This window comes from Olea europaea, unplaced genomic scaffold, assembly GCF_002742605.1.
Source record: "Olea europaea var. sylvestris unplaced genomic scaffold, O_europaea_v1 scaffold1806, whole genome shotgun sequence".
Lineage (NCBI taxonomy): Eukaryota > Viridiplantae > Streptophyta > Magnoliopsida > Lamiales > Oleaceae > Olea > Olea europaea.
Genome location: NW_019235808.1, coordinates 38,211 through 58,950, shown reverse-complemented (window position 1 = coordinate 58,950; position 20,740 = coordinate 38,211). Strand labels below are relative to the sequence as shown.

The following is a 20,740-nucleotide window of genomic DNA, read 5'->3' as shown; positions in this document are numbered from 1 at the left end:
TGTTTTCAATTCATGGCCTTACACACACATTCTTTCTCTAACTTAAACATCGGAAGGGCGACGAGAACACACCTCGAAACTTTTGTTTCAGGTCTCGAAAGATCTCGTTCGTGACCAATCTCAGTCATCAAGTTCAAATATCTACAGGTATAATTTTTTGTAGTATCAGGAGGTAATGTCAAAATCTTACCTAGGCATGTGTAAAATCAAGAAGCGTCTTGTATTGTCTCCTAATTGTTTGAGTTAAAACAAAAATAAATAAATAAAATAAAATTGTTAGACCAAAATTTATTGTATAAAAGAATTTATTCATGGAAAAGAAAATAAAATTCTTGTTTGATAAAGTAAAGAAAAATAGAAGGATTAAGGAAAAAAATTATATAGTAAAAGGAAATACTATTTGAGTAGGTGAATGAAACTTTCTAAAAGAGATTCAGAGTCATTTTTACAAATTCATGGCACTGCATCAGTAAAATTGTGCTCGACATCAAGAGCAAGAATTTGGGTAGCTGAAGGGTCAAGAATTCAAGGAGGTCATGTGTGAGATAAATATTGGAAACTTGTCCAAGTACAGGAATTCTTTCACAGAATCCCTATAGCAGCACCTGATTTGCAGACAAAGATTCTTTTTTTTTTTTTTGTGTTATCTGCCAATGAATTGTGTCATGTGGAATCCTGAAAAAATTCTGTGAAAATTTCCCCATACATGTAGCATTACTCTTCCAAGTAAAAAATCAAGAACCAATTTTATCTTGTGTTGATTTCGCACTCGATTGAATAATTCAATTTCAACGTAACCTCGATCTAATCCTGCTGAGGGTTTAGTTGTCTAAGGGTTGTCGTTGGAGAAGACGTTAATCAAATTGATATGGAGGTCAGTATGATATCTATGCTAGCCGCGCTTTGATTTCCTTGAAATAAGTATATGTAGAGAAATTTGATTTTCTGTCTACCTGTAATTTTCCCATCAAAGTTTAATTTGCTATGTCTTGTTTACTTTTACCTGTTTTTGAAGTTAATGAATGCTTAATCTCATTAATTTTTCATGTTCAGGGAAAAGGAGATGGTAGATTTATTGACCCTAACAAAACAACAGAAACTTTGGAATCCGAGGAGACCAGCAGTGGCGGTCTGTTTGTACCTGGGAAGGATAGAGTAATGTTCAAACCTCCCGAGAGGAAATCACTTTTAGGTATGCTTTCATATCACTATGTCTTTATAAAGTACAGGTCGTATTTCTGCCGATAATCAAGAATTCTGAAGTAGTATTCTTTGATGTTAATGCTTAATAGTATAGAGTTCAAGCTTAGGTTCATGTCATACAATTGCCAACTCTGGTAGTTGCCTAATTGTCTACTGAATCAGGCAATGGTGGTTGGTGGCAGCGACAATTTCCTCAAAGAAAGTGAGTGGGTGTTTTTTTGGGTTGGGGGTTAAATATGGAGGAAGGAGGGCTGTGTAAATGTGGAGTGGAGTACTTAGATAAGGTCCAGGCTGCTAGTTTTCACCTTGCATGTCTTCAAATTTTTGGCATGTGATTTGCATGAGCGAAGTCTTCTTTGTCTGATCTTTTGGTAGGCTGATTTTTGCTTGTGTAGCATATTTTGTCCTGCAGTATCAACTACCTGTCCATAATTTAGAAATGTGATATTCTCTCTTGAGTTCCACGATATTTTTTGGGTCCCTCATGGTTGAATTAATTGACTTTGGTACCAAGGATTGTTACCTCACAATCATATCTTTCTTTCTCTTCTTTCATTTCATTTTTCTTGCGGAAATATTGCATCACATCTTATCCTCTGCTGACTTTCCATTTTATACTCTGAATATTTCTGTTTCTTCTTTCTTTAATTATATGCATTTGGTTACTGGATCAGGGCTTGACATTCTTGCCAATACAAAACGTGGAGGACCTAGAGATGAGGGGGCATTCAGGGTCCCCAGAGAAAGAGTTGCATCTGTTGCTGCATCACTTGATGAAGATGAAGAGAAGTCTGCTTCTTCAGGACTTGATGAAGTCGGAAATGTTGTATCAAATGGTGCACGCAATTATGCTAATAGGCGATATCGTGAACCGGCATCGACTGTAGAATCTAATTCAGGTACCTTCTTGTGTTTTATTTTGTATAAATACCTTAGGCAGTCAATTGCAGACAGCATATGCTTGTATAGGCATATAAACCTCAACACTTAGATGTAGGTAAAAATTAAATGAGTTTCCTTCATGCTAGTTTTTTTACCATTTTGATTTACTTATCTTTTTAACGATTTCTTTGATGAATTTGCAGAGAGTGCTGTAACTGAACATCAATCGAACGACACATTCACACAGCGGCACAAGGATAAGTATATGCAGGTACTTGTAATTTCCCCGCGGACTTTTCTAGCGGGTTCCCTCTTGTTATCGTGACAATTTATTTGCATTTGGAATGACAACTTTATAGCCTCATTATTATATCTTGTTTATGAATTGGCTCAAGACAAGCAATAATAATTTGCCCTTTTAGACGTCTTTGTAAGCAAACTAGATCCTTGTATGTAGCTTTAAATTTACTGGCTAAAGTTAATGATTAAATCTAAAATAAATTTTCTAAGCCATGGAAAATGTGTTCAATGGGATTGCTAGTAATTTGATCATATGCATGAGCAATTCCTAAGTTGTTCAGTTGCAGTAATCATTGACTTTTTCATATAATTTCAGGTTCCAAGTGCATCTACTGGAAGCTCAAGATCAAGGAGTCCAAGTTTTGACAATGCTGACCATTATAGGAGTAGAAGCAAATATAGGGAAGGCTACAGAAGTTCAAGTAGAGAAATGAGAAGTGGAACTTATAGGGATGAGAGGACTCCTAGAGAATCATCACGTGGTTACGAGAAGGATCGCAGTGGAGACTATGAAAGAAAAAGGAGTAGATATGATAGTTCTAGGAGGACACCTGGTATGTTGTATGTTTGCTTTGTGACTTTCTTTTGTCGTATACTCCTTTTAGCGGCGTTTCGCTCAAGTAAAAGTTTAATTGAAAATGCTGTCAAAAGATTGATGAATTTTATTGAAATTCAAAATAACATGGAACTCTATTGCTGTCATGTGCTGTTTTGTTTTTGCATATTGCATAGAAGACGAGTGGTTTTGCTTTCCAGATTCATGCTGATTTTTCTTTGTTCAACTTGCAATGCATATAGTAATCATATTGAAACTCGGCCTACACCTCAGGTAGATCTAACTGGGATGATGGCCGTTGGGAGTGGGAAGATACCCCACGACGTGATGGTCGCATTTCTAGCAGCAGACACCATGAGCCTTCACCGTACCCTATGTTTGTTGGAGCCTCCCCGGATGCACGACTTGTTTCCCCATGGTTGGGAGGTCGTACCCCTAATTCTAATGGTATGCCATGTAATTCTTGATAACGTCTTTTAAGCTGCATGATCTTGATTTGAAATCAATTTGTATGGCTTTTTAGGCAAACTTCTTAGACATAATTAACAGGAAAGTTGAACGTGCACAGGCGGTGCTGCATCTCCTTGGGATAGCATTGCTCCTTCTCCAACTCCAATTCGGGCATCCGGCGCATCAGTTAGATCTTCAAGTTCCCGATATGTTGGGAAGTTTAATCATGCTACTTTTTCTGGGGATAAGTTGCCATCATCGGAGGTATTCAGTTTCTCATTTCCTTCTATTTCTAACTTCTTATGGAAAAATCTTCCTCAAAATTATACTCAGCTATGCTTTCTAATTGAACTGACAAGTGGTATTCTTTTCTTTCTTTTTTGTGGTCTCCTTTTCTGGTTATAGGATGGAGAAGATGGCCCAGATTATATATCAAAAGACCAGAATGAAGAGATTACTGAAAGTATGCGTTTAGAGATGGAGTACAATTCTGACCGTGCATGGTAATTTCATACGACTATTTTTCTTGAGTTTATTTAATATGTACAAGAGCATGGATATTAGTTAGGATGATTATTAGTGTACATACAATGACTGGGGATACAGATTAGTATTGCATCAAACATGAGGGAGACAAAGATTTGGTCATGTAGAAAACAGAACATATAAATTGTTGGTATCATTCAATTTAGATATTGCTCTAATATATGCACTGTTAAATTTTATTTTTCATGTAATACAATATACTGATTTTTATCTTTATTTTTGGGTTAAAATTTGAGATATGAAGATGGAAAAAGGTAGCATACATACTTCTTATTCTCAAGTATGCATAAAAGTTCAAGAAGCTTCTTCTTCAATACCCGTAATGTTATTGTTGAAGTCAAGTCCAATTCATGTTTTCTATTTCCAATACTGGATTTCATGCCCATTGGCCTATGCTGTTTTTGTGTTCCTAAATATTTCTAAATGTCGGTACCATATAGTTTAACTAAAGAACATAATTAATTGGTTATATTGTGATTTATAGGTATGATAGAGAAGAAGGCAGCACCTTTGATGCAGATAGCTCCTCAATTTTCCTTGGTGATGAGGCATCTTTCCAGAAGAAAGAGGCAGAGCTGGCCAAAAAATTGGTACGAGGTTTATGTGTGATATACTTTTTGATAGTCTTGGAATTTACAAAATCTTAAGTAGAGAATTGTAGCACTTCAAAAGAAGTCAGAACCTTTATGCCCTTGTAGCACATGACAAGATAACATCATTAGTGGCCCATGGTCTTCTAATGCGTTTGCTGCTGTTTGTTTGGGGATTCTAGCCCATATAATCAATGTCTTCTTCATGGCTTTTACCGTACAATGAGATAATTTCGTCAGTAGTGGATCATGGTATTTATGTATATCCTGCTGTTTGTTTTGGGGATTCTGGCGCATAGAATCCATGATTGCTGCATTTTTCCCTCGCGGTTGCAATAGCTAGAGGGGGGGGGGGGACTATCTCCCTGGTTACATGGGAGTAATACGGCAATATGGAATAGGCATGTAACTCGGTCCAAAAGCATGAGCTTGTGAGTCAGGTGATGCAATGAGCAGACTGTTGAGACTTGAATTCAGCCTTCACCCTCAGCATCATCCTTAGTTTGGATAGATAGGCCTTCTCCCTTCATTTAGAATGTGTTTGTTCTGCAATTGCAATGCATGCCAAATGATATTTGACCTTTACTATTTTACTGCTACAATTTGAACATCCTCCAAACCCAAGTAGAAGAACAAGTGTTTCCTAGGAAAGTGACTTCAAGGTTTAGTAACTTGGTTCAGTTGGTTGTTTCCTAATAAAGTTTAAAGATGTAATGATTTTTTTCCTTTTTTTGTTTTCTGTTTTGGTCTTCAGAATTTACTTAACAATCATAATTCCTAAGAAATGAGGAATACCATATTCTCAACTAAATATAGCCTATTAAAACATGTTTAAAAAATACAGATATATCTTGAAATAATATTTATTATAAATCAATGTTCAGAGAATCTAAATGAATACTATGGTCTTATTGGCCAATAATGATATGCTTGTGAATGCTGCCTAGGTTGTTTGACTACTGATTATCAGATTCATATTCCGTCTAGATCTTCCATTTGTGATAGCATCAAGGGATTAATCTATAAAAGCTGGTTTGTGGAGATTGCATTTGAGTATTTCAAGGAGAACATGCATAAACAGTAGTGTAATCTATGTCTTAGTCATACATAATGGAAATTATAGTTGGAATATTGCCTTTGAGAAGGGTTTGCAGGATTGGGAATTGGATGATCATGCACTGTTTTTGACCTCCTTGCACGAGGTGCATATTCAGGTGGGAGAGGGTGATAGGAGCAGATGGAAGTTGGCACGGGTTGGTATTTTCTCAGTTCGCATTTATTTTAGATCCATATTGGGATCGATGGAAAGTTCATTTCCTTGGAAGATGGTGTGGCAATGTAAACTGCCCCCACGAGTGGCTTTCTTGTTATGGATGGTTGTGACGGGGCAGGCATTAACGGTGGATAATCTTCGTAGAAAAGGTTTTTATGTTACCGAATGGTGTTATATGTGCAAGAGAGACGGGGAAACGAATGACCATTTGTTTCTCCATTGTGAAGGTGTTCGGTGGTTGTGGAACACTATTCTAGCTTCCCAACATATGAATTGGGTGATGCCTAGGCGTATGGAGGACGTGTTGCGGGCATGGAGGAGAAAATTCCGAGATAAGGATAGTAGGCTTGCGGGAACCTTATTTCGAGATGCATTGTATGGTGTGTATAGAGAGAATGGAACAGCCGTTGTTTTGAAGACCAAGCAAGAACAACAGAGCAAATTAGAGAATGATTTTATATGATTTTGTATACTTGGTTTAAGGTTGTAGCCAATAATCATGTAGAAGGGCTGCCAAACTTTATGTCGTTTCTTTCTTGGTTAAATTGATAATACACCCCCCATGTATTATCCACGATTAATAAAATTACTTAATACTTATCAAAGGAAAAAAAAAACAAAACAGTAGTGTACTCTATTTTGTCGAATACCCATGGTCCCTAATTATGATTAGGTCATTTCTAGTTATAGCTTTAATTCCTGTTTATTGATCTATATGGCAAGAGAAATTAGGGAATTTGATGATCCATGTTAATGGTTTTATTTATTTATTTTTATTAATTAATTTATTTTTTTATCTTGCCACATTTATATCTGCAAGATGGGGGCTGATAATGCTATTATGCTCTTCTAGTTGACTGTTTAGTGGGATTTGTGATATGTTAACAGCCGAAGCTTTTAGCAAAATGTTGTTTAAGTCCATTTATTATAAATCTCCTGTCCTTTTTGTGCATAACAAAATCTTTTACCTTGATAATCTGATTATTTCAGTCATTCATTGATTGCTTCACCTTATCACAGGTCCGGCGAGATGGGAGCAAGATGACTCTCGCTCAGAGCAAAAAATTATCACAGCTCACTGCAGATAATGCCCAGTGGGAGGACCGCCAACTTCTTAGATCTGGAGCTGTAAGAGGAACAGAGGTGCAGACAGAATTTGATGATGAGGATGAAAAGAAGGTTATTCTTCTTGTCCATGGTAAGAAATCATTTCTTCACCATATCTAATGTATGATAATGTTACATGTGACCCAGATGCGAAGTTCCTATATATGTTTAGAGGTTCACCATTTTTCTCATAACAGATACAAAGCCCCCATTTCTTGATGGGAGGATTGTTTTCACGAAACAAGCTGAACCAATTATGCCACTAAAAGACCCAACATCAGACATGGCTATTATATCCCGCAAAGGATCAACTCTTGTACGAGAAATTCGTGAGAAGCAGAGCATGAACAAGTCACGGCAACGATTTTGGGAGCTTGCTGGCTCAAAACTAGGTGATATCCTTGGTGTTGAGAAGACCGCAGAACAGGTATGCTTAAACTTTTAATTTTCCAAAGTCATCAGGCTAACAACTTTGCATTGGACAGTCATATCTAAAGATTTTCCATATTAATTGCCAGATTGATGCAGATACTGCTGTAGTAGGTGAAGAAGGTGAAGTTGATTTCAAGGAAGAGGCCAAATTTTCTCAGCATTTGAAGAAGGGTGAAGCGGTCAGCGATTTTGCAAAATCAAAAACACTAGCACAACAACGGCAGTATTTGCCCATATTTTCTGTTCGAGAGGAGTTGCTGCAGGTTTTGCATAAGCCCCTTGAAAAGAACTTAAAATCCTTAATTTTGCTCCTTTTTTTCTTAATTAATGGTGGCTTTCATTGATGAAGGTGGTCCGCGAAAATCAGGTTGTGGTGGTGGTTGGAGAAACTGGCTCTGGAAAGACAACACAACTGACCCAGGTTTATTTACAATTGCAATCATACACTTATGCATCTATATTGACTCATAAATATTTTAGTTCACTAATAAACAGTTGTCATAAAATGGTTACTTCAATATTCCATGCCCCTGTTTGGTTTGGCTAAAGTTTTTTAGTAGAGTTTGATATATGTTGATGAAATATGTGGTTGAGAAGTTGATAGAAGTTTTAGGTCTCATAAAATGTGTGGTTGAAAATGAGTTTGGGAAAAAAGGTGCTTCAAATAGTTGGGGCCAAGCAGGGTCTATTTTTACCCATTATTTTATTTTTATAAAATAAAATCTCAAAATATTATAGTCATCACTCATCAGTTACCTCATATGTAAAAATTGGCAGTATCTGCATGAAGATGGCTACACAGCGAATGGCGTTGTTGGTTGCACGCAACCCAGGCGTGTAGCGGCCATGAGTGTTGCTAAAAGAGTAAGCGAAGAAATGGAAACTGAGCTTGGTGATAAAGTTGGATATGCAATCCGATTTGAGGATGTAACTGGGCCAAACACGGTGATAAAGGTAATAGACATGTCTGTTCTTTCCACCATGTTAACAAGTATTTTGTTGATGGCCTTGGCATTCTCGTCTACGACCATAATTAAAACTGCACATCTATGCAAAGCTAAAAATTCAATTTGTTTTCTATATTTTGTAGTACATGACTGATGGCGTACTTCTAAGGGAGACATTAAAAGATGCTGATCTTGAGAAATATCGGTATGAATTTTATAAATAATTTGATACTATGATTTAAATATCATTGGGGTAACTTGTACAAAGTATTTCACCGTCTATATCTTTAATCTTTTAGTATTGTCGTAATGGATGAAGCACATGAGAGATCACTAAGTACCGATGTGCTATTTGGAATCCTCAAGAAAGTCGTTGCCAGACGCCGTGATTTCAAGCTGATTGTAACATCTGCCACTCTAAATGCTGAGAAATTCTCAAATTTTTTCGGGAGGTAATCATCCTTATTTTGAACTACTAGTCCAGGAAAATATGGTTTATACATTCTTTTTGTCCTTTACAGAGTGAACTCTTTGCTTGAGTTGAATTTTTCGAAAGTCCTGTATTGGACAAAGTGACTAATGTCATTTTTCCCCCCAATTCTACTACAGCTCATGCTAATTTTATCTTACTGAAAATTGACTTCACCTTATCTTTTGTCAATCCATCTTCTTCCTCACCCCTTTCTCCTCCCCACTACAGACCAGCCTCCCCTTTCCCCATCCGTTTCACCCTCCCCTACTGGGTTCCTAATCCCCCCCCCCCCAAAAAAAAAAAAAAAAAAAAAAAAAATAAATTTTAAATGAAATGGTCCTTCAATTTTCTCTACTAATTTCTGTGCAGTGTACCAATATTTCACATTCCCGGAAGAACTTTTCCAGTTAAAGTCTTGTACAGTAAGACACCTTGCGAGGATTATGTAGAGGCTGCTGTAAAACAGGCTATGACGATCCACATTACAAGTGATCCAGGTGATATACTTATCTTCATGACCGGGCAAGATGAGATTGAAGCAACCTGTTATGCTCTTGCTGAGCGCATGGAATCGCTTGAATCCTCAAACAAGCAAGTTCCTAAGCTGTTAATTCTTCCCATATATTCGCAGCTGCCCGCTGACTTGCAAGCAAAGATATTTCAGAAAGCTGAAGATGGAGCTCGCAAGTGTATAGTTGCTACAAACATTGCTGAGACATCTTTGACTGTAGACGGGATCTTCTATGTCATTGACACGGGCTATGGTAAAATAAAAGTGTATAACCCGCGTATGGGTATGGATGCTCTACAAGTGTTCCCTGTAAGTCGAGCTGCTTCTGACCAGCGGGCTGGACGTGCTGGAAGAACCGGGCCTGGAACTTGCTATCGATTATATACAGAGAGTGCATACCTAAATGAAATGCTGCCTAGTCCTGTGCCAGAGATCCAAAGAACCAACCTTGGCAATGTGGTTTTGTTGCTCAAGTCTTTAAAGATTGACAACTTATTGGATTTTGATTTTATGGACCCTCCTCCTCAAGAAAACATCCTTAATTCCATGTACCAGTTGTGGGTTTTGGGCGCGCTGAATAATGTTGGTAATTTAACAGACCTTGGTTGGAAAATGGTCGAGTTTCCGCTAGATCCTCCCCTTGCTAAGATGCTTTTGATGGGTGAGCAGCTTGGATGCATTAACGAGGTTTTGACAGTTGTGTCGATGCTTTCAGTACCGTCTGTTTTTTTCCGACCCAAGGATCGGGTGGAGGAGAGTGATGCTGCTAGGGAGAAATTTTTTGTGCCAGAGTCTGACCACCTCACGCTTTTGAATGTGTACCAGCAGTGGAAGGCTAATCAGTATCGGGGTGACTGGTGCAACGACCATTTTCTTCATGTTAAGGGGTTGCGCAAGGCTAGAGAGGTAAGATCCCAGTTATTAGATATTCTCAAGACACTGAAGATACCACTCACTTCTTGTGGTCCTGATTGGGACGTTGTGAGAAAAGCCATATGTTCTGCGTACTTCCATAATGCAGCACGACTCAAGGGAGTTGGGGAGTATGTCAACTGCAGGAATGGAATGCCATGCCACTTGCATCCAAGCAGTGCTCTTTACGGGTTGGGTTATACTCCAGATTATGTAGTTTATCACGAGTTAATATTGACAACGAAAGAGTACATGCAATGTGCCACGTCAGTCGAGCCTCATTGGCTAGCCGAGCTGGGACCCATGTTTTTCTCAGTGAAGGAGTCGGATATATCAATGTTGGAGCATAAGAAGAAACAGAAGCAAGAGAAAACAGCCATGGAAGAAGAGATGGAGAACTTGAGGAAATTGCAAGAGGATGAAGAGAGGGAGACTAAGGAGAGGGAGAAGAAAAAGAGGGTTAAGGAACAGCAGCAAGTTTCAATGCCCGGACTGAAACGAGGCTCTTCTACTTATTTGAGACCAAAGAAACTTGGGTTATAGATTTTATTTCTTTATGCCATTATTACTGTACTGAAAATCTCAATGTATGAAAGATGACCTTGACTCTCCTTGTATTATTGGTAGAGAAGATCCACCTGTAATGTTCACTATTGTGGAACGAAAAAATTTAAATTTTGTTCATTACACTATTTAGTTTTATCCACTTATAGATATGTTTGGTACTACGAAAACTAATGCAGTTTTATAATTCTAGAGTATGTGGTAAAATGTGGTTTAATTCTTTTACGAGACTTTTGGGCTACCTGGAGATGAGGCATGTCACGCCATGTTCCTGTGTACCACGGGCAATCTGCTCCCAGAAGCCATTTAGCCTTATATTGTACTCCCCATCTTTCGCACAGTATTTTTTCCCCATTGGTTGAAGCTTAGCTTGATAGGCGTAACTCTTTCTTACCGTGGTATTCTTATTTTTACGATTTTAATAAAATACGTCACCATGTATGGTTTAATTTAAAAAAGGAAAATCCTTCAGTTCACAATCGGTCACCGGCTTTGATTCTAACTTGAACCAAACGAAATGAACAATTAAGTGATATAAATTTTTCTCTTTGATTCTGTTTTGCGCGGGTTAGTCGCTAACAATTAAAAGGGATCAAACGATTGTGTAAGGGACAAACCTCTTGAGACAAAATTTCAAAAAGGGGTGTTCTTTTATTGACGATGACTTTACAATTGGAAATTAAAAATAATGTGCCTCCAAGGGGCGCAAGCACACGAGTTACTGAAAGAAAAGTGTTTAAGTCTCAGCTAAGAAAATTAAAATTACATATTCTCTGTTCGAGAGTTTTTGATTCGGTCCTTTGCTTTATGTCTTTTCTCCCTTTTATACTTCATGGACGATCTCTTTGTGATCAACCGCCTAAAAAAACTGTTTGATCGTCCTATAACTGCCTACTTTCTTCGTAATAGCCAACTTGTCATGAAAACTGCCCTTTTTAACTGCTCCCATTATTTTTCGTCGTTCAACCGCTTTCAATTGAATTCCTTGAATCGTGGAACGTGATAGGGCTACTTTAATAACTGCTTTGATAACTGCACTTCTTGATAACCACAACGCTTTATGTTTGTTAAGACTTTGGGCGACTTGAAGGTTTGGGCGAGAATAGAGTAACAGCTCTGGGCGACTGTATGGCACTCCATTCGCTCAAATTCTGGACGACTTGCAAGCTTGTGCGATAGCGTTACCGCGTTCTTAGGCCTCCCTATTTGGGTCTTCATCTTGATTTGTTTGATTGGGTTTCGTTCTTTGGGCTATCTAATTTGGGGATCCCCCAATTGGGCTTCACTCCTTGGGCCGTTTGATTTGGGCTGAATTTTTATGTGTCAACAATTACCCCCCAATATGGCAGAATTAATAATAATTATTAAATTTTGCCACATTCACTTTGTGTTTCAACCAACATTCGAAATTCCCAAAAATTTCAATCATTGTTTTCTTCTATAACTTGAAAAGGTGCGTCGTTTCGCAAACCCTTATAACCCCCAAACACACCATTTCACTGCACCACTAAATCACGCCTCAAATTTTTCGCGTCTCTCTCACGATTTACTGTTCATCTTTTGCTTCCCTGCTACGTAACTCTGAAAAATTTCATTCCATCTCAAATGGCTACTTCACAATCTCAAGTTGGCGACTCCTTTAGTTTTGATGACTCTCAAAAACTTCTGAGTCGTCCATACATAACTCCGAGTTTTCTCGCGCCCGTCGACGTTGAAAGCAATAAGTTCTACTTAGGTCCTTTTTTCAACAATGCAGAGGCAGTTGAATAGGCGGCGATGGGTCAGCTGTTTCCTTGTACTCAAGGCCTTCCATTTCTAAACTCTCTGCCGCTGGGGCCAATTCGCGAAAGAGGTATTCGCACTTGGCCTAAATCTGATGTAGCTTTCCGTAGGTGGCATGCTCGCCTTGTGGATCATGGTCCTACTAAGGCACTTTTTGATAGCGCTAGGATTTCTGATTTGTTAGAAATCTCTATTCGCCCCCCTACTTTTGATTCAGCACTCTTTTCGATTGCTTTGAGTTTTTGGTCTTCCGAGTATAATGCCTTTATTTTCCCTCTTGGCCCCATGTCTATTACCTTAAGGGATGTTGGGGCCCTGGTAAATCTACCACCTTTGGGCGATACCATTTTTCCTGGTATCTTGGTTTCTGGTGGTGCCCCAAAGTTTGGTAAAAACTACACCGAATCTTATTCAAGCCTGCAAACCCTTCACAATCATTCGAGCGCTGAGCCTTCCCACACTGAGCGAGTGGCCTTCCTTCTAGTTTGGCTTTGTAAATATGTTTTGTGTGTGCCAAGCATAAAGCCCTCCCTGAGTTACTTACCTATAGCACACGAATTGGCACGTGGCAGGCCTTTGAATTTATGTTCTTTGTTTTTGGCTGCCCTTTATAGAGGCATGGCCTCTCTTCAAACTCAATTGAAGAATGGTGCATCTCCCACTGGCAGTGGACCTCTTTGGTTCACTCAACTGTGGTTGAGATCCTATTTTCCATTGCTTGGTGCTCCATCAATTTCTCGCTCCTCTGCTAGCTGTTATGGGCTAGCCATGGAGCCCTTGGCTCCTGTAAATATGTCCAGAAGGGACATTTTTTCATTCTTTTATTCTTTGGATTCAATCTCTTCCTTTTTTCCTTTTCCTCCTTTTTTGACTCCAAACTATGTACATCCCCCTTCCACTATAGACAGCGCGAACACCTCCCTGCTTATTTGGATCCAGTTTTTAACCGGGAGGGAACTATTTCATGATATTTTAACTGGGACCAATGCCAAGACGGGGGTAGAAATTTATGCTCCCCAATTTTTTGCTCGCCAGCTTGGTTTCGGCCAAACTTGGCCTGTTCCTCCTTGCTATTCAAGGAACTTAATTGACCGTTTTCATACTATTAATAAGGCGGAGGCAGAGGCTATAAATGCTCACAATCTTCTTTTAACCAGCCATTTTTCGTTAGCCCCTTTCAATTCTAGCCACGCCATTCACCCTCTTTTTGAACAACTCTGGCCGTCAGTGAAGCGCAGATTATTTGCGACTGACGCCAATCGTGCCTTTCATTCACTAGACCAGCCGAGCATTTCTTCCCCTCCTCCTGTTTTAGTTACTCCTTTGTCCGTTCGGAGTCCTTCTCCTTCTCGTGGCACTAAATAGTCTGCTCGTCCATCTTCTTCTCTCCCTGCCAAGCCTACTACAGCCAAGAGTGCCCCAAAACCGCAAACGGCCAGCCTCAGCATCTCCCATTCTGGAGGATGATGTTGATGATGATGATGATGCCCCTCTTATCGTCAGGAGGAAGGTAATTAAATTGGTTTACTCACAAGCATACTTTTCCACACTTGAAACTTTTCTGTGTGCTGATGATCTTTTGGATTTCTCAGAAAAGCTCAGCCTCTCCTTCAAAGGCTTTGGCATCGACAGCTCCTGCTTCATCATCCTCCGTTGAGCCTACTTCATCCAAACCGGTTGATGAGGGGGCTACGCTTAAAGAGACATCTTCAGTCCCAGAGTCTTCATCACAACCCATGGATGAGCCACCTTCTTCCCAGGGCGTCAACCCCCCAAACATCGAAGCAGAAGTTAATTCAGTCTTTTGATGTCTTACCTTTGCTTGTGCCGTGGGTTTCTGATTTGTTGCTATTGAGTTTTGCAGATACTCTTATGAGTCCGCCCGTTGTGGCAACATCTTCTCGCTCAGACAAGGGGAAGTCCTCACGAATGGAGGAGTCGTTGGTGGCAAACTTGGCTGAGGACATGCCATCTTCTACGATTGTTGATGAGGTAGTCTTTGCTTCACTTCTATTTCTATCTTGTTCGTTGTAGTGAGAATCTTTAATATTGACAATTTTCTTTGCAGGATGTTGACAAAATTGTGCGTTATATCCAAGACTTGTTCGCTTCCTGGGGGCAAGTCCAGACGTCTCGCCCTGCTTCATCTGATCGTCCTGCTGCTTTTTCAGAGGAAGATTTAAAGTTCCTCAAGGAGTCGATATTTGAGTATGTGTCCTTCATGGATATGGACATTGGAAGGGCTAGTGCTGCCAAACACAAGGATAAACTTGAGCATTTGAATGCGAAGTTGGAGCAAGCACTGATGCTTCCGTCGCTCAATCTTTCTGTCGATTTTAAAGCGACGTTGAAGGTTATCCACTCCGAGATCCTTTCTTTGCTGGCCAAGAATGCTGAACTAAAGGCCAAAAGTACTCAATATCTTCGAGCCGTAGCTGAGAAAGAATCTTTGCGTATGGAGATTAACAAGGTTGAGGAAAGAATCTTTGCGTATGGAGATTAACAAGGTTGAGGATGAGTTGAAAGAAATCTCTTCCGAAATCATGGTTGAAGACTCTTTGATGGTTAATTTGGCTGCTCAGATGAAGGAACTTCAAGCCAAAATGGACGACTGCAGGGCGAGAATGGCTACTAAAAAGTGCAACGCCTCCCAGGGAATTGAGCGAACTAAGTCCTTGGTCGAGCAGTACAAGAAGTTGGAAGTTGATAATGATGTCGCGGCCGAATTGAACATCACTTCCTCTTGGCAGAACGAGGATTGGGAAAAATTTAGGGGACGAATTCGTTCAGTATGGGGTGGACTGTAATTAAGACACATGATGTCCTTTTTTTCTATTGTAATTTGATTTTTCCTTTGTAACTTTGTTCATCATTAATGAACATTAACTTCTTGTGCATTTATTTGACGTTTGTTTTTTAGTCGTCAATTCTTCAAGCATTTAACTGCTTTGTGCTAAAAATTTTGTCCATTTTCTTTTGATATTTCCACCACTTTTCCCAAGACTTTGGACTATTTAATTCCATTTACTAGGCAGAAATGTGGCTGTTCATACTCTGTCTCTCCATCTCCATCCTCCTATAAATGCTTCGTATTTTCCATCTTCCATCTTCATTTTCATTTTCTTCTTCGAAACTAATTTGCTGCCATTGCTTGGCATTCTGACAATCAATCCGATCCGAAAATGGACTGTTTAGTCCGCCCATTTTACTATTTGCCTTGATGTCACCTTTGGTGTGGAAGGTATAGGAAATATTTTCTAGCCAGCAGCGAAGTTTTTACCATCGAAGTTCTTCCCATCGTCTCTTTGTCCTTTACAAGGAGTTGATGATAGAAGGCAATTTTTGGGATGCTTACGGGCCACTTTGCTTGCTGAGAGTGCTTCTCAGCCTCTTTACTCGCCATTGCAGCGATGCATTTAGGAAGGTGGTGAGGCCAGTCCACCTTCTTACTCGACGATCCCACTATTGCAGCAATGCATTTAGGAAGGCAGTGTGAGGCTTACTCAGCGATCAACCGGGAGATTAGCTTACTTTTAATTGTATTTTGTAGAGCATCCATTATTTGTATTTTTGCATTTTTGTAATGAACATTTGATAATAAATGATTTCATTTGAACGTATTTCGCTCTGACCTTGTTATCCTTTAATCGTTCAACATATTTGATTATGATTTTATCTGTTCACATTCCCATAAAGAAGGAACATATTTTTTCAAATATTTTCCGTTAATGAATCTCACGTGCTTGGTGTCATCTAAATCTTCCAAGTGATACGCTTCATTGGACAACACACTGTTTATTTTGTATGGTCCTTCCCAATTGGGCGACCACTTCCCGTACTTTGGATCTTTGCTATCTAAAGGGAGTATCGTCTTCCAAACTAGTTCACCCAGGTTGAACGACTTGGCGATGACTTTTTTATTATAAAACTTAGCCATTCTTTGTTTTTGAACTTGCAATCTATCTAAGACATCCAACTTTAATTCGTCTAACCCCAATAAATTTTGAACTAGTGATTCGGCATACTCATCATCATTCAACTTATGTTGCAAGCACACTCTAATCGATTGCACGTTGATTTTCATAGGCAAAACGGCCTCCTGTCCATAAACAAGTTGGAAAGGAGTAACTTTGGTACTTGACCGAGGTGATGTTCTATAAGCCCATAAGGCCTTGTTCAGACATTCGTGCCAATTTCTGACATTTTCATCTATCATCTTTCTGATGATATTTTTTAGAATCTTATTAGAAGATTCCGCTTGTCCGTTGGATTGAGCGTAGTATGGTGTGGAGTTTACTAATTTAACCCCAAACTCGCTCAAAAATTTGTTCACTTGATCCCCATTCAAAGATATTCCGTGATCTACCATTAACGTTTGTGAAATTCCAAACCTATAAATAATGTGATCACGGATAAACTCTATAACATTCTTCTGGGTGATCTCTTTCAAAGGTACCGTCTCTATCCATTTGGTGAAATAGTCGATTGCAACTATAAAAAAAGTATGTTTCTTGGACGATGGGGGATAAATCTTCCCTATCAGGTCTATCGCCCAACCCTTGAACGGCCAAGGTTTAATAATAGGTGTCATCTCTCGTGCTAGCGCCCTTTGTATTGGACCATATTTTTGGCATGCTAAACAACTCTTTGCATACTGAACGCATAATTCTCCCATCTTTGGCCAAAAATATCCACTCCTAATAATTAACCATCTCATCCTTTGACCAGCTTGATGAGCTCCACATATCCCTTCGTGCACCTCAGCCATGATCGTCTTGACTTCTTGCAAACTTACACACTTTAGTAATACACCATCAGAGCGTTTCTGAAACAACTCTTCATCTATTAGTGTATAGTTCATCAAACACAGCTTCATTTTCCTACTAATCCCTCCATTAGGTTCTTTAAGGAACCCTTTAATCTCTGTTCTTCAATCCATTACATCTCCATCTTGTATGCAGTGAAGTTCAATCTTTCTCACTCTTCTTTGAGTCACAGGCAATATGATTCCATACTCACAAGTAGACTTCCAATTCAAAACCTTTGAGTACACTGAGGCCATTTGGGCTAACTCATTTGCCACGTCGTTATATATCCTATTAACGCATTGAAGTTCTACTTGATCGAATTCCTCTAATAATTCTTGGACGATCTCATATTGACTTATAATGGAATCACTTTGGCATTTAAAATCACAGATCAGTTGACGGATCACCAATTGAGAATCGCCCCTAACGATCACATTTCTTACTCCCATATCTATCATTAGTTCTAGGCCTACAATTAAGGTTTCATATTCGGCCTGATTGTTGGTGCACATTCTGTCTAAAGTGAATGCGAACTTGTAGCAAATCTCTAAAGGATTAATCAATGCTACTCCTACTCCTGCACCTTTAGAGGTTTTTGACCCATCGAAATACAACACCCAAGGTTTTAACTCGAACGAATTGATTTCTAGTTCGATTTCTTCAGGCATGTCAAGGTATGGATGATCGGCTAGAAAGTTAGCCAAAGCCTGATTTTTTACTGCCTTTTGAGGTATATATTGTATTTCGAATTCTGATAAAGCTAGTGTCCAAAGGCCTACCCTTTGGTGTAAAATAGAGCGCGAGAACATATAATTAACTAAATTTACTTTAGAAATTAAATAAACGGTTACGGGCCGTAAATAAGCCATTAATTTTGTACATGTGAAATATAATGCAAGACATAATTTTTCGATAGCAGAGTAATTACATTCACATTTCGTTAACCGTCTACTTAAATAGTAAATTGCCCTTTCTTCACCAAATTGGTCTTCCTGTGCGACCATTTCAGCTATTGATTCTTTTTCAGTCGATACATACACTTTCGTTGGCCGTCCTTCGATTGGTGACACAAACACTGGTGGACTTGATAGATATGTCTTCAGGCTTTCAAAAGCCTTTTGATGTTTTTCTTTTCAGACGAATTCGTCCTGATTTTTCAGCTTTAAGAGCGGCGAAAAGATTTTAGTTCGCCCTGCACAGTTAAAAATAAAGCGTCTTAAAAAGTTTACTTGGCCTAGAAACCTTTGCAATTATTTTTTGTTGCTAAGTGGTTTGGTCTCTAAAATGGCCTTCGCTTTATTTTTATCAAGTTCAATCCCTCTCTTGTGTACTAAGAAACCAAGAAAATTCCCTTCATTAACACCGAATGCACACTTCAAGGGATTCAACTTTAGCTTATATTGCTTCATTCACTCAAACGAACATCTTAACTGTTCGAAATGGTCCTCTTCTTTAATGGACTTGACTACTATGTCATCTACATACACTTCAACAAACTTGCCTATCATATCATGAAAGATTAAATTCATTGCCCTTTGATAAGTTGCCCCTGCATTTTTTAGGCCGAAAGGCATAACCACCCATTCAAAACATCCTAGAGACCCAGGGCATCTAAAGGCAGTTTTGTGTATGTCTTCTTTAGCTATATAAATTTGATTGTATCCTGAATACCCATCCATGAAAGAATACATGACATGTTCGGCAGTCGAGTCTACTAAAGAATCCACCGTGGACATTGGATACTTATCTTTGGGTGTGGCTATGTTTAAATTCCTAAAGTCTATACACACCCTTAGTTTACATTCTTTTTTAGTACTGGCACGATATTGGACAACCATTCAACATATCTGGCTGTTCTAATAAAACCTGCTTTCAATAATCGCTCTATCTCTTTCTTAATCTCAGGGAGCACATTAGGAGCAAAACGCCTAGGAGGTTGCCTATAAGGTTTAAAATTAGGCTTAGTTGGTAACCTATATTCCACCAAGTCTCTATCTAAACCAGACATTTGTTCATATTCCCAAGCAAAACAATCTTTGTACTCTTTTAGCAAAGTGATTAATTTGTTACTAACCTCTGGGTCGAGCATTTGGCTGATGAATGTTGGGTGATCTTCTCCTTCATTGCCAATATTTACTTTGATCAGAGGGTCTTATGCTTGAGCGTATCCAGGTTTGGCGATCCGCATCACTTCGTCGTCCAGTTCCCTTGTAAGTACTTCCTCTTCCAAACAGTCTACCTTGTTGACTTCTCGGCCAATGCTTTGCTCTAACTCGAATACTGCCAACTTGTCTTTCAGCGCTTTTAGGGCTGTCTCTTCTTTCGCCTTGTCATTGCATTCCTTATTGAAAGTCATCAGTCTGGCTTTGAAGGCCTGAATGTCGGCCATTTGCTTTTGTAATTTAGAATCTATTCAAGACTCCTTGATTATTTTTTTGCCAATTACTGGCTCTTCCAGGGCTACTATATTTGGCCTCATCTGTTTGAACATTACAGTGAGTGCGTCCACTGAGAACGGTTCTTCGTTTTGCGCGACAACTTGAGTTTCTTCCCCATCTTGTACTACCCTGACAGGTCCATAGTTTCCTTCGTACATGAACTTTTCCACCGAGTTTGCTTCTACGACAAAAGGCCTATGATCGACCTGTACCACCTCTGCTTCGCCTTTGTTATTCCAAAAGATCAGACATTGAAGGAGCGATGAGGGTATACAGCGACTTTCATGTATCCAATCTCTTCCTAGTAGCACATTGTAACTAGTAGGACCATCTATTACAAAGAAGACAGTGGTCCTAGTAGTCGTCCCTATAGTTATGTCCAATGGCATAACTCCCTTAGCTGAAGTTGCTTCTCCATTGAAGCTCGTGAGGATGACTTCTGTAGGAATCATGTCAACCTCTGTTTTTGCGAACTTCCTCATCATCCTAGATGAAATGGTGTTTATAGCTGCTCCATTGTCGACAAGCACTTTTGCCACTGAGATGCTGTTAACTAGAGCTTTAACGTACAACGGCCTCAAGTGTTTAGTCAATTTCATGGCTGACTGTTTAAAAATAACCTTTTCGGCAGCCTCTATTTCTACTTCCTGATTGTTTTCTGTCGAATTATCCCCCTGTGATAAGTCGACGTGCAGTATATCACGTTGATCCTCTGTCTCCTGAACTTCCTTCCTATTTCTTTCTAATGCTTCCTCATCAGTTACCCAACCTGTGGGAGGGGGCATTATTCTTGGAGGTGACCCATAATTTTCAGAGCGAGGCACTCTCTTCTTCCTTTTGGGTGTCCCGTACAGTACGTAGAAATCGAAAGGACGCCCAGATGGTTCCTCCAACAAGTCTACTTCGCAAACTCCCTCTCGATGTAGTTGCTTCAATAGAGTATTGCACGATACTCATCTCTTTCTTC

At 39.3% G+C, this 20,740-nt stretch overlaps 1 protein-coding gene across 1 annotated transcript; it reads left to right on the top strand.

The window, feature by feature from the left end:
• Positions 1–738: 738 nt before the first annotated feature.
• Positions 739–10,887, top strand: LOC111378361 (pre-mRNA-splicing factor ATP-dependent RNA helicase DEAH7). Its single transcript, XM_023001544.1, has 17 exons — positions 739–874; positions 1,054–1,192; positions 1,878–2,102; positions 2,289–2,356; positions 2,702–2,939; positions 3,215–3,388; positions 3,510–3,655; positions 3,797–3,894; positions 4,422–4,527; positions 6,821–6,998; positions 7,105–7,334; positions 7,426–7,602; positions 7,689–7,760; positions 8,117–8,293; positions 8,430–8,491; positions 8,586–8,738; positions 9,128–10,887. The coding sequence occupies exons 1-17, from the start codon at positions 869–871 to the stop codon at positions 10,722–10,724; spliced, it is 3,846 nt and encodes a 1,281-aa protein (XP_022857312.1). The 5' UTR covers positions 739–868; the 3' UTR covers positions 10,725–10,887.
• Positions 10,888–20,740: the final 9,853 nt, after the last annotated feature.

Coding starts and splice junctions, on each gene's coding strand:
- LOC111378361 (XM_023001544.1), top strand. Junction 7,335..7,425: donor TTGAGAAGACCGCAGAACAG/GTATGCTTAAAC, acceptor ATTAATTGCCAG/ATTGATGCAGATACTGCTGT. Junction 8,739..9,127: donor TTCTCAAATTTTTTCGGGAG/GTAATCATCCTT, acceptor ATTTCTGTGCAG/TGTACCAATATTTCACATTC.